The following is a 12,375-nucleotide window of genomic DNA, read 5'->3' on the forward strand; positions in this document are numbered from 1 at the left end:
AAGGCCACGGTACCTCCAGGAACTGGGCGCTGACTTTGAACTCGGGCCCAGCCACACCCTGCTCCTGTGCCCGCCGCTTGCGCTCAGCGATGCCCCCAAAGAGGTGCGCGATGGCCCTCGGGATGATGCCCTGCTCCTCCTCCGCCATCGCCACGTCGAAACCGGTGCCCATAGTGTATGTCTTCCCGGCCCCCGTCTGCGTTGGCAAAGACGGAAGGAGGGTGTTATCCAGCACCCTGGGGGCGCCAGCGAGCCCCGGACCCTGGCTGCGTCCCCCTCATTTACCTCCCAGCCTGGGTCCCTGCCCGGCCTGGTCCCAAAGCCACAGCCAGCGACGCGGCAGCACCCTCGGACCACAGACAAAACTGCAGCCGCGTCTCACCCGCTCCGAGGGCGGCTCTCTCTCCCGTCAGACAGGGAGCCCGGGGCTGCAGTGGCTGTAGGTGGGAGGAGGTATAGCTTACCTGCCCGTAGGCCAGCACCGTGGCATTGTAGCCCTCGAAGCAGCCCTCCACGAGCTTGCTCACGCAGGTAGAGTAAATCTGCTCCTGCCAGGTGTCCAGGTCGAAGACGAAGTCATAGGTGAAGGCCTTGTCCTTCCCCAGGAGGACCTGGGGCTCCCCCGGGGTGACCGAGGTGCAGATGTGGCAGCCCTCAATCTTCTCTTTTGACAGCTGGGGCCGGATCCTGCCCGGGGTGGGGGGAGTCCTGGGTCAGACCCAGCTGCGGGGGGACTGCAGCCACCCTCCTGCCCGTCCTGCCGCCAAGCATCCACTCCCCCAGGCCCCTCCTGCCCCACAAGCGGGAGGAGAAGGAAGGAAACCTAGGGCGAGGGCAGCTTTGTAATACTACGCTAACAATAACAGTAATAGCGATATCAACACCCCCCAAAGCAGCAGCTGCTAACATTTTACGAGCACTCTCTGTATCGAATCTATGTTAAAGGTATTTTACCTAAATGAATTCATGTATCCTTTACCATAAACCGGCGAGGTATGTATTATTTGCCTGATTTTACAGATGAGAAAACAGAGGCTGGGAGAGTTTAAATGACTCGCCCAAGGTCGTGTAACGGATCGTGACAGGTCTGACTGACATTAAAGCACACGCTCCCAATTGGAGCCTGTGAGTCCGTCCCACAGAGCCGGGGAGAGAAGGCAGCTGGCCCCCTTCCGGGCAGGCAAAGCCCAAGACCAGGGAGGGGAAGGAAGGGCGAGGCCTGGCTGCCCCCTCCCCGGGGCTGCGTTCCGCAGGAGACCAGCGCCTCTGCCCAGGCCTGCGGGGGCTGCAGGGATCCCCCAGCTCAGGACCCGCCCCCCTCTACCAGATGCCGGAGGAACAGTCTCAGGCACAAGCTCTTTCCTCTCAGGGAGCCAAGGGGGCCGGACCAGGCACAGCCCTGCAGAGCAGGTCCAGGCAAAAGTTGGAGAAAGGCAGGGACCTCCAGCAGGGGCACCAGCCACAGGAGAGGCCACATCCCAGACCCTAGGGGCTCCCCGGTAAACAGGAAGGGAAGCGGCATCAGGGCTAAGGGGGGGGCGCAGCCTTGGACAGGGCCGTCTCCATGTGCCGCCCCTTCCCCTCTTCCAAGCAGCCACTGCCGGAGGAGGTCCCCATGGCAACCAAGTGTGAGTCAGTGAGCATGCGTGTGTCGGGATTGGCAGGGAGCACCTCCTGATGCCTAAAGTAAGGCGGGGGGTAGGCTCCGCGGCTCGGCTCGTGGGCTCACAAAGCCAGCCCCTCTGCCGGGCTCTCACAATGAGCTGCTTGTCAGCATTCCTCTCCCTAAGCCAACATTTACCAGGAGAAGAAAAGAGTGCGAGGGCCAGGCCGGCAGGCGTCCAGGACCTCGGGGCGCCTCGCTGCAGAGCCGGGCCCTCCAAGCCGCCATCCTGCCCCTGTCCCCGGCTGTCCATCCCCCGAGGCCCCTCAGAGCTGCAGGCCAGGTGAGGTGCTCACCTGGGCCTGCTACCTGCACTTTGCTGCGAGGGGGTTAAAGAGGCCGGGGGAGCAGGTGGTTAGAACCCCAGGCCCAGTTCACACCCATGGATGGTGGCCTTCCTGCAGCAGCCTTTCCCCTGAGGTGTGGACAGGTCCTTATACCATGGAGGTTGCCAGGTCTGGACGTCCAAGGAGGCTACCACCCCCTCCCCCCATCCAGCCGTTCCGGGACAGGCTGTAGTGAGAATCCAGCTTCTCAGTACCCCCCAGACTGGTTTCTGGCTGGGAAGGGAGCCGTGGATTCCACCCATCCTTTCTGCACCTGCAGACCAGAAACCTGACCTGCCAGTAAGACGCCCAGGCTGCAGCGCTCCCACCTGGACTGCCGGTGGTGGCAGCCGACACGCACGACCACACCGAGGGGGACGCTGTGGTCCCCACCGTGGATGAGGAAATAGCTGGTGCCCGGCCAGCCGCAGGCAGCAGGGGCAGCAGGGTCTGAGCCCGGGCGGTGCGTGCTCTGCTGCTTCGATGCTCCTGTCCTTCATGTGGCTGAGGGGCAGGGCCCAGCGTGCCAGGCAGTGACCTCAGGGGGGACCGGGCATCGGGCGGGAAATCAGGAGCTCGGGCCCGGGGGGCCCAGGGTGTCCAGGGCTCCCAGGGGGACCGGGGGCCTGGCGGGGGGCAGCCTCTGAGGCCCCTCCAGCTTTGCTGGCCGGCACCAGCTCCCAAAGACACCCTCCCTGCCACGTGGGCTGCTTGTGATGGGATTTCTGGATCCAGTTCAAACACCATTTAATTACCACAGGCAGATGGCAATGCTGGTGATTGGAGGAAATCGAATCAGGGTCCCGGGAGACAGTGGGAGCAGGGGAGGGGGCAGCAGCCCTGCTGGGCAGAGCCAGTCGACAAGGGGCCAGCTTCTGCTCCGCCCACCAGCCCCCAGACCAAGAGGGTGGCCAGAAGAGCAGTCTAGGAGACAGGGTGTAGAGGAGGGACCCTCCAGAGCCTGGCACATCCTGGTGTGGGGTCCTCTGGGGTCAGAGATTACTGAGAGATTACAGAGATTACAGCCCCACACGGGCCCATTCTACGCACCAGTGTGCTTGGCAGGCATGATGGGTGAGTACTGTTACCCAGAGAACGGGGTACCAGCTGGGAGACAGAGGACACGGGCCCAGGATGAGTCACTAGTTCCCAAAGCCACTGACCAGGACGAGGAGGGGGGCGTGTTAGTCCCAGGAATGGGCCTTGAATGAGTAACTGGAGATGGCAGCAGAGAGAATGAAGATTGCATGGATGCTTTCCACGGGCAGGTGCTGGGCCAGGCACCTGCCACGGACCCCCTCACTTAAGGGAGGTGATGAGCTAGGGATTTCAACGCCCACTGTCCAGAGAGGAAACTCGAGGCTTGAAGCAGTTGAGTCACACACAGTAAATACAGGGAAGCTGGGAGTCTGAAGCCTGCGGCTTCTCCACTTGTCCAGCTGCCTCCTGCCCGGGAAACTCAATGTCTAGATGGATATATAAACTCCCTCCACGCATCACCATCAGGGGCAGGAGGCAGCCGGGGGGAGTCCGACCACAGCCTCACACATGCGCCAGGCTGGGCTCCGGCGCCCAGCCTTCAAGGCACAGTCCAGCGGGGGCGACCGTCCTGGGGCTCCTGCCCACCACACCCTGCCCAGTGGAGAATCTGAACCCAGGCCCTGCAGGCGGGAGACAAAGACGGGCCCCGGACAAGCCCCTGCCCCATCCTCCTGTGGTCCAGGAGCCCCCGCTTCCTCCTGTGTCATCTGGACGACCTCTTCCCAGCTTTAACTTTCTAAGAACTCCATCGCCCTCCCCTCCGGCAGCTCCTGTCCCGGCCCCGCCTGGGGTGAGGTCACTTCTGTGGGCTGCCCTCAGAGCTAGTGGCCCTCCGCCAGCATCACCGCCCCAGATGAGGGGAAGGAGGCAGCTTCCGGCTATGCAGGGTGGCAGGATGGCAGGATGGCACCACTCCCAGCCCTGTTCCTCCCTTGGGGCACGGGCGGGAGGTCAGGGGTGGGAACCAGGTTCCAGGGTCTTGCCAGTAAACCATGGACGCTGGGTGCTGTGGACCAGATGCAGGGCCGGGGTGAGGTGACTGAGGTATTCGCCGCAAGTGCAAAATTTAAGGGAGCATGAAAAAACTCAGTAAGCAAGATTAATCATGATTTAATGCAATATTTGGAAACTCAAATTGGCAAACCGTGCTGCCTGTTTTTGTCAAAGTTTTGTGGACCCCCACCTCCAGTATCATTTCTGTCCAGAGACCCCCCTGAATGTCACCCACGGGCACCTCACCCCAAGCCCCATCCCCCCCAAACCTCCCCCATCCCTTCTCCAGGTCCTGCAGGGGGAGGGCGGGCGGACGGCCCCACTAAGAAAGGCCCGGAATCTCCCAGAACAGAGCCCGGTCTATTCGCCACTTGGCAACCCGCAGAGAGGGCGGTGGGAGGGGGAGGGGGTGGGACGGGGGCGCGGAGGAAGGGCCGGCGCTAGCTCTTCGGAGGCGGGATCTGGCCCAGGGTCCTCGGTGCGCAACGGGGCGGGAGCTGGGGTGCTGTGGCTGGTGATTTTAGTATCTGTCCACGCACGCTGGGGCAGAGGGACTGCGGGCGCTCGGGGCCGCCCCCACACGGGCTGGTGCTCCAGGCGGGGGACAGAGGCCGCCAGCCCGAGCCCAGGCCTGCGGCAGCAGCCGCTGAGCTCAGCGGTCCCTGGGCTCTTCGGGAGGCCGGCACAGGGCGGAAGGGGCGGACAGAGGAGACAGGCAAGCCCGGGGGATGCTGATACCGACCAGGAGGAAAAGTCCCTCCCTCAAAGGGTAGCCGGCCGGAGCCCCACACCCCACCCCCCACCCCGTCCTCGGTGACATCACACAAAGCCGGCCAATCATCGCCCAGGGCTCCGCCCAGTAACCTTGGGCTGGGGGAGGGGCGGTGGGTGTAGCTCAGCTTCTCAGGTGAAATCCGTCCTGCCCAATCAGCTGCCTCCGGTCCCTCGTTTGATCCCTCATTGACCTGCCCCCAAATCTTTGCCCAAAATTCCTAGGGATGAGGCCGCCAGGCTCTTTCCCCTCGAAGAAGTCTTACTGTTCTCCAAGAGGTAACAGGCTGTGATATTAAAATAACCAAGAACTGTTGCAGAATCCTAGAAAATTCTTACAGCTGTGGTGTATGGTCGGATTCCCGACACCCTTTTTTGCTGGTACCTGGAACCCCGTTACATCTCTGCTGACTCAATTCCCCAGTAGGTAATAACTCGGCACTTAGGGAGCAAGATGCCTCTTTGCTGGTCGCTGTACCTACCACACTTTGCACACGTTCTAAGGGGGGTATCGCCCCCCCCCCGCCCCAATTTACAAATGAGGGCTCAGAGAGAAATTAATGCAGCTCAAGATCACATAGCTAATTAGCAACAACGTCTTCTAGGAAGACCACCTTTCCTGGCTGTGGGCCTGAAGATTCAGTGCAGAAGGAGGGAGAACCAGCCTGCATGTAGCTGCCCACCTGTGACTAATGTCACTCTGGGGACTTCCAGGCTGGGAGACACCCTCTCAGGCCTCGCCTTTAAGTCTTTGAGAAGAACCACAGACCCGGACTAGAATCTCCCCTCAGATGGCCACGGTCGCCCATGTAACTAGTCCCTTTGGAAAAAGCCCCAAGGATATAAGCCTATCTGCTCTTCTCTCCTTCAGGACCCCCTAACACCTTTCTGGAACCCTGAATAGGAGCCCCTGGCCAAGCGGGACAGCCCAGGGAGGCCCAGAGAAGTAAGGACGCCCAGCGCCCCGTCTCGGGGTGTGCTGCTCCCAAGGTTGCCCAGATTTCACGGCCTCCCCTCCTCAGGCCAGCCCACAGTCGGCGAGCCTGGCTTCATCTGGGGCTGGGCTGTCGTGGCCTCCGTCGTGGAAGTGTGTGTGTGTGTGGCAGGGGACACCGAGAGGAGCCCCAGGACCTCCTGTCTGCCTGGCACACCAAATCACTCAGCCATGCCATGACCTGCCAGGGATCAGCTCGTCCCCATCAGTGACAGAGCCAGACCAAAGGGGAAATCAGCTACAGCGGGAGGGATTCAGGTAAGCTGGCAGAAGGAACTTCCTGCCTGCAAAGGCTGTGGAGCCCTGGGAAGGGGCGCCTGGGAGGCTGTGTAATCTTCCTCCTCTGGAATCATGGTCACTGATACCACCCAAGCCTCATCTGATAAGGACAGTACCTAATATCTTTTGAGAACCTATGTGTGGAGCTCCTTTACATGCACGAACACATGTCACGTGTAAAGACCCCTCTTTACTGAGGCTCAGAAAGGAGAATCTGAACAAGCCCGAAGTCACACACTCCTAATGGTGGAGGTGAAATTCAAACCAAGCCTGACTGTGCCCAGTCTGGCCTCACCCTCTAAGCAGCCCTGGCGCGGAGGGAGGTGGGCTGGAGAAAGATGATCCTGCTGACAGCTGCCAGCAGGGCTGAGAGCTGTCTGCTGGGGAAGCATTTCCCCATTTTGTAGTGAAGAAAGCCGAGGCCTGGGCAGGGGAAGCAGGGGGCCGAGGACGCAGAAGGCTGCTTCCCTGCATGAGCACAGCGCCCACCTCCCTCCGTGGCAGAAAGAGGACGCCCGCACCCACTTTACCAGGCGTCCTCTCCTCCCCCTCCTCCTCCCACCGTGGCAGCCTGCCAGCTCCAGGAAGGCGGCTGGAAGCAAAATCCCTGCTCTCTCAGGGGAGTCTGGCTCCCAGACACCCGGGGGGCTTTAGCCGACTTAGCGCAGAGAAAGCGTCTTCCCGTGGGGGCCAGTCCTCTCTGAAGCAGGGTGGCAGGTCCAGCCTGGGGTGCTGGCCCTTTCAGCTGCAGGGGTGCAGTGTGGGGAGCCCCGTGACAGCCAGAGGGCCCAGGTGTCCTCCCACCGGCCCTTCTCCTGGCCTCCCAGACCCTCCCCAGCCCAGCCTTCCTGAGGCTGCCGCAGGGAAAAGACTGGCTCTGAACCCCCAAACAAGAAGGCTTTGTACGGCGGGGTCAAAGGGCATGGGTTTACAGGGCTCAGCCTGGTGAAAGGGGTCTGTCAGCCCCCTCTGCCTACTTCTGCCCTCACACATCTTCCCGGGAGCACAGGGAGCGGTGCAGACACTCAGAGGGAACCTACAGGAGACCTGGGGTTCAGCACACCGACCCTACTCCCTCCTGAGGATGCCCTTAACCTCTCTCTCTCTCTCTCTCTCTCTCTCTCTGTTCATCCCAGGGTTCTGGCCACTGACTTCTGAGGAATGCCCGGACGGGCCATCCAATGGGGGAGGGCGCGGGGAGTCTTATCCACAACCCCCCAGGGCATCGGGATCTCAGCTGGGCCCAGGCACCCCCAGAATGGCCGAAGCAGGCACGGTGGAGGAAGCAGGCGGGCAGAGGGGCTGGGAAGGCAGGAGCTGGAGCGAGGAGGGGCCGAGGGCGGCCAGTCCCGATCCTGAGCTTCAGAGGCCCCTGCCTGCTGTTGGCCACGCGAGCCTGCAGGCCTGTGAGCCTATAAGCAGCAGCTCAGGGCCTGGCAAGAGGGCGTTCCCAGCTCAGGGAAGCCCGCTCAGCTGTGCTCCGGCATCCCGGGGCATCTGGCAGAGGTTTCCCATGACCTCCCAGGAGACGCGGCAGAGCCCAGAGCTGTGCCGGCATCTGCATCTGGTGGGGGACAGCTCAGTGGGGACTGGGCCCTGGGGACACTCCCCTGCTGAGGAATGCACAGCAACAGGCGCCTGGCCTGAGCCTCTCCCCACCCCGCTGGCCCTGGTCCCCAGCCGCCCTGCCAGGCTCTCCTCGGGGCACCTTAACTCCAGCCTCAGGAAGGACCAGTCTGGCCTAGAGAAAGGACTGGCGGCCTCTGCCACCACTCTGATGGCGGGCTTCCGCTGAGGATGGCAGAGGGACAGGGGCTCAGGCATCTGGGGGTCTGGGGATGGGGAACCGTGGCCCTCCATCCCTTCCACTCCCAGAGCAGCCGAGGGGAGAGAGGGAGTGCTCCAGAGGACAGGACACTGCCGCCAACAGTGCTGCCACCTGCTGTGGGCTCCGTGGCCCCTGCCACTGAGCTCCACCGCCCCATCCCCCTGGGACAGAGAATTAGCCCCCGGGGTCAAGGCCGACCATCCCAGCCCACGCCCCCCCCCCAGCAGGAGGCCTCCTCCCCTCCAGAGCCCAGCAGCCTCTCAGGGCCCCCGCCTCCTCCTAAGGAGCTGCTTGTCTAGAGGTTAAAAGAGAGAGACAGGAGCCCAAGGACACTTGGGGTGGGGGTGGGTGTAGAGGGAGCAAGAGGAGACTCGGCTGTCCTGGAACTTCCCTAGAGGGTGGCGAGGTGGCACTCAGGCAGGAAAACAAATTCCAGGGGCAGCTGCGTGTATCTCAGGAAAGGGAGAAGGGCGGCTCCCACCCAGTGGTGGTGGGGGAGAAACTCCCCCAAACTAGGAGCACGTGGGGACAGGCAGCCCACAAAGAAGGCCCAGCCGGCCTCACCCGTCACATCTGCACAGCCCTGTGTGCCTCCCCGAGTACCTTCCCATGTTCACGGTCACGGCCATGACGTGCGGAAAGGGCTGGAGGAAACGGAGGCACAGAGGTGCCCAGAAAGAGCTAATTAGCAGCCGGACGAGGAGGCCACGTGGAGCAGTGTGAGAAGCACGTGCTTGGAAGCAAGGGTGCCCTGGGCTCAAATTCAGACGCCTCCATTTACTGCTGTGAGCCTGTGCCCATCTCTACGATGGGCATGACATCCGTCACCTCGCGGGCTCCCGTGGGACAACGCAGGCGTGACACCTGGCGCTCAGTGAGCATGCAGGATATGGCAGCGCCCAGCCCCCCCCTGCTCAGTCCTTCCATCACAGCGAGCTTCCTGCAATCAATCATCAATCAATCGATCCAAGGGCTCGAGGTGAATTCCTCTTTTTACCTACCAGTCACTGTGGCTTAACCCAGAGAGACACCGCTTAGGTACACTTTAAGGGCTTATTTTTAAAACATTTTATTCACACTTAGCTTCTCAAGAGTCACCCTTTAAGGACCGGCCACCTTCTACTGCATCCAAACCGCTCCTCTTCACAAATGGACAAACCAGAACAAAGCGCTGATCCCATTCTACAGTGGGTAAAACTGAGGCCCAGAAGGAGAAACAGAAATGGGGCCCCATGACCCAGCCAGTAACCGACTTCGTGGGCCCCAGCCCTGCCCTCTGCCCCCAGAGCTGTAGGAATAAGGGTGCCAGGCACATGTCACCTCAGCCACTTCCTCAGCCCCCGCCCCACCCCCCTCTATGAGGTCTTCAAAAGCTGAGAGCCAATCAGGCAGGCTGGCTGGGGCGGGGTGGGGGGCACACTTCCGGGGCCTGCGGTTACTACACTGCACTTCCTGGTGATGACGTAAGCCCTATTTCTGCAGCAGAAGCCCGCCACCAAGACTCTCAGGTCTCCACTGGCCACAGGAGGCCCTGCCTGGGCCTCAGTTTCCCAGGTCTGTGAACTGGACAGCAGGGGCCACAGAGGGCACTGGTTGGCCTTGACTGGCCTTGGACTCCGCCAGAGTGGGGGCAGGGGGCGGGGAAGGGGGGCTCTGAAGGCACGGCATCCCCACACTCACTCAGTTTTTTCTGTTTTCAGTGTCTTTGTCCCAAACCACCAATTCTCTTGATTCAAAATTTAGACAGACACTGACTTAAGACTTCAGAGGAGCCTGGATCCAGGGGAATAACTGCAGCTAGAGAACCCGAAGGAGAGAGCAGGGGTGCCATCTGACTGTCCCTGGGCCCCTGGCTGGTGCTCCCCATCCCCTTTCCAGCCCCTGCCTGACCCTGCAGTGTCCAGGGATGGATGTGGAACCGGCAGAGCCCCCATCCCCACCCTAGCAGACTAAGGAAGGAAGCTTAAGGAAACCAGGCAAAGATAAGGGGGAAGGAGGTTAGGCCACACTGAGGGCTCCCCTCGGGCTGGGGGCTCAGAGCTGGGGGCTTGAAAGGGTCTTAAATAAATGCACCACGTGACTTGGCTTCCTTCCCCAATCTCAACTTTGCCAACTGGCATTTCTTAACAGCCACCCCTTCCCCTTCTCCCCCCCACTAGTCAGGCCTATAGTTCTGCAGCCGGGGGCAGGTCAGCTCTCCCCAGCACCCCGTCCAAACCCCGGCCCCAGGTAGAAGCGGGCCCCTAGGCCAGCCTCAGAGCTGAGGAGCTGAGAGCATCCTTATCGTACGAGGGGATTTATGGATAAATGTATCACGGGGCAGGCTGCAGGGGCTGGCCTGGGAGTCCCGGGGCAGAGTTCAGGGGCAGATGGGCCAGACTCCAGGGTGGCCTGGGGTGGGGCTTTGGGGTCTGCTCACACATACACCTTCTCCCCTTATCCCACAGCCCCAGGTCCTGAAAGTCGCCTCCTCTGGCTCTGCACCCCCTTGGCCTTCCCCGTGGCTCCGCAGACAAGCCAGCTTTGATCCTCATCTGGAGAGATTACAGGGCCAAGAGCCCTGGGCCTGGCACTTCTTACCTAGTCTAGCAGCTCCCGGACCTCCACCCTTACACCTACACACACACCCGCCCCCAGACCAAGTCTGTCTCTTTCCCGGCCTCCCTGTCTCAAGAGTGGGACCCAGGGCTTGCCTTTAGTTATTCTCAGTTAGATATAAGAAAGGGTTTCCAAAAAGACAGCTCGGCGCGCTGCTGGGCTAGGCTCTTGGCAATTCCAAATCCTTGGCTCTACCCAGCAATGCTCTACGCTACTCCAGCCCACCACCCAATCCTTTAAGTGGGACAAGCGATTGCCAAGGGTGGGGATGGGGGGGTTGAAGGGGACCCCAAAGCCCGGAGAATTCTCCCCTACAGCCCCCCAGTGGCACCATCTGCTCCCCGTCCCAGCCCCAGCCCAAGCCAGGTCCTGTCCTCAGCTTTCTGATTAGAAACCGGGCTCTGTCCAGGCATTGTCTGCCCTCCACGGCCAGCTGCACATTGAGGCTGGCGTGTGCCTGGCTGGGCGCTTGGGCTGGGGTGGGAGGGGAGGAGTGGGTGGGGCCTTCACCTTCCAGGAGGCCCTGAAAGCCCGGCTCTTCTGATGCTCAAATCTCCCCACCCCTCCATCCAGATCAGCAACAGAGGCAAGGAGTGGGGGCATCCGGCTCCCCCCGGGGCAATCTCCGTGGAAGCAGAGATGACGCCTGTCACGGGCAGAAGCCAGAGCAGTGGGCAGGCACAATGCTCTCTGGGCGGGAAGGGTCCCGGGAACTTCTGGCGGTGGTGGGAAGGGAACACCAGCTCTTCCACACCCTGCACAAGGTGCCAAGGCCGTGGGCTTTCCCACATCTTACCCTGCCCCAGTCTAGCCTGGGGGCCCTGCTTGTGGGGGGGGGGGGGCTTTGTTTGGCTCTCTCGGGTAAGATGGAGTCTAAAGGAAAGCCCCCTGGGAGGGGCACCCCAAGTCCCCACCTTCCCAGCCCTGGTTCACAGTTTCCTTTTATGATGCGCCCAGACTCTCCCACTCAGCTGCAGCTGTCTTATTTACATTTCCCACTCCCACACGCCCACCCACACCGTGCCCTCCCTCGCCCCCCAGAGGATCCTGCTGCACAGTCAGCCACGCAGCAGCCTGGCCCCGCCCAGCCGGCCCACCAGGCACCTTTGGGGCTCCTCTTTGTCTCAGGCCGTCCGGGGCCAACAGGTCTGTGCCCAGTGATGCTCTGAGTGCAGCCGGGGACGTGGGGGGAGGGCACCTCGGTCTCCCTCCCTCAACCCCAGAGCTGTGATCAGCCATCCCCTGACCCCCTCCAGGCTGCAGAGGGCTGGCCAGGTGGCTGGGGGGGGGGGCGGGTGACGGCACCTGCCCTGGGGTGTTTTCCATAGTCATCTCTGAGTGACTGCCCTGGAATCCTGGAATCTGGGTCATCTACAACCCAGGGAAACCAGAGACCTGCTCAGACCCACCGTAGACCCGGACTCAGACTCCCACCCCCATCACACAGGGCTGAATGATGTCCTCCACCATCCCTTCATTGGTGACCAGTCCCAGACTGGCACTCTCCCACCATCAGACCCCCTCAAAGAGAAAAGCCCAAATCAAAAACGGAGGGGTGACGTGGCATGAAGTGCCCCCACCCAACACAAAGCCCCGCACCTCCAGGTGCCCTGTCCTCTGCCCACCTCACTTCTGCCTCTGTGTCCCTTCAAGTCCCAGGTAAGTCCATGCGACCCCGCCCCACTCAGCTCTGTCTGAAGGCCTGAGGCTGATGCCCACATCCGCGTCACAGCATCCTGCCCTCTCAGAGGCAGAACCTCGGAGACACCCCATCCTCCCTCCCCAGACCCAGCCCCTCTTGGGACAGGGCCGGCAGCGTTCTCTCCAAAGCGGCGGACTCCCCAAGGAGGGCCAAGGCCCCATCCCAGCCCTTCCATTCGTG

The 12,375-nt window shown here is 61.7% G+C and overlaps 1 protein-coding gene across 1 annotated transcript in view; it reads right to left on the bottom strand.

Annotated features, from left to right (window-relative positions):
- KIF21B (kinesin family member 21B) overlaps positions 1–12,375 on the bottom strand; it is a 42,338-nt gene that overhangs the window by 28,831 nt on the left and 1,132 nt on the right. The window contains 2 exon segments of the mRNA XM_068538579.1: positions 14–196; positions 465–687. Coding sequence (XP_068394680.1) covers positions 14–196; positions 465–687 — 406 coding nt within the window.

This window comes from Eschrichtius robustus, chromosome 3, assembly GCF_028021215.1.
Source record: "Eschrichtius robustus isolate mEscRob2 chromosome 3, mEscRob2.pri, whole genome shotgun sequence".
Taxonomy (NCBI): Eukaryota; Metazoa; Chordata; class Mammalia; order Artiodactyla; family Eschrichtiidae; genus Eschrichtius; species Eschrichtius robustus.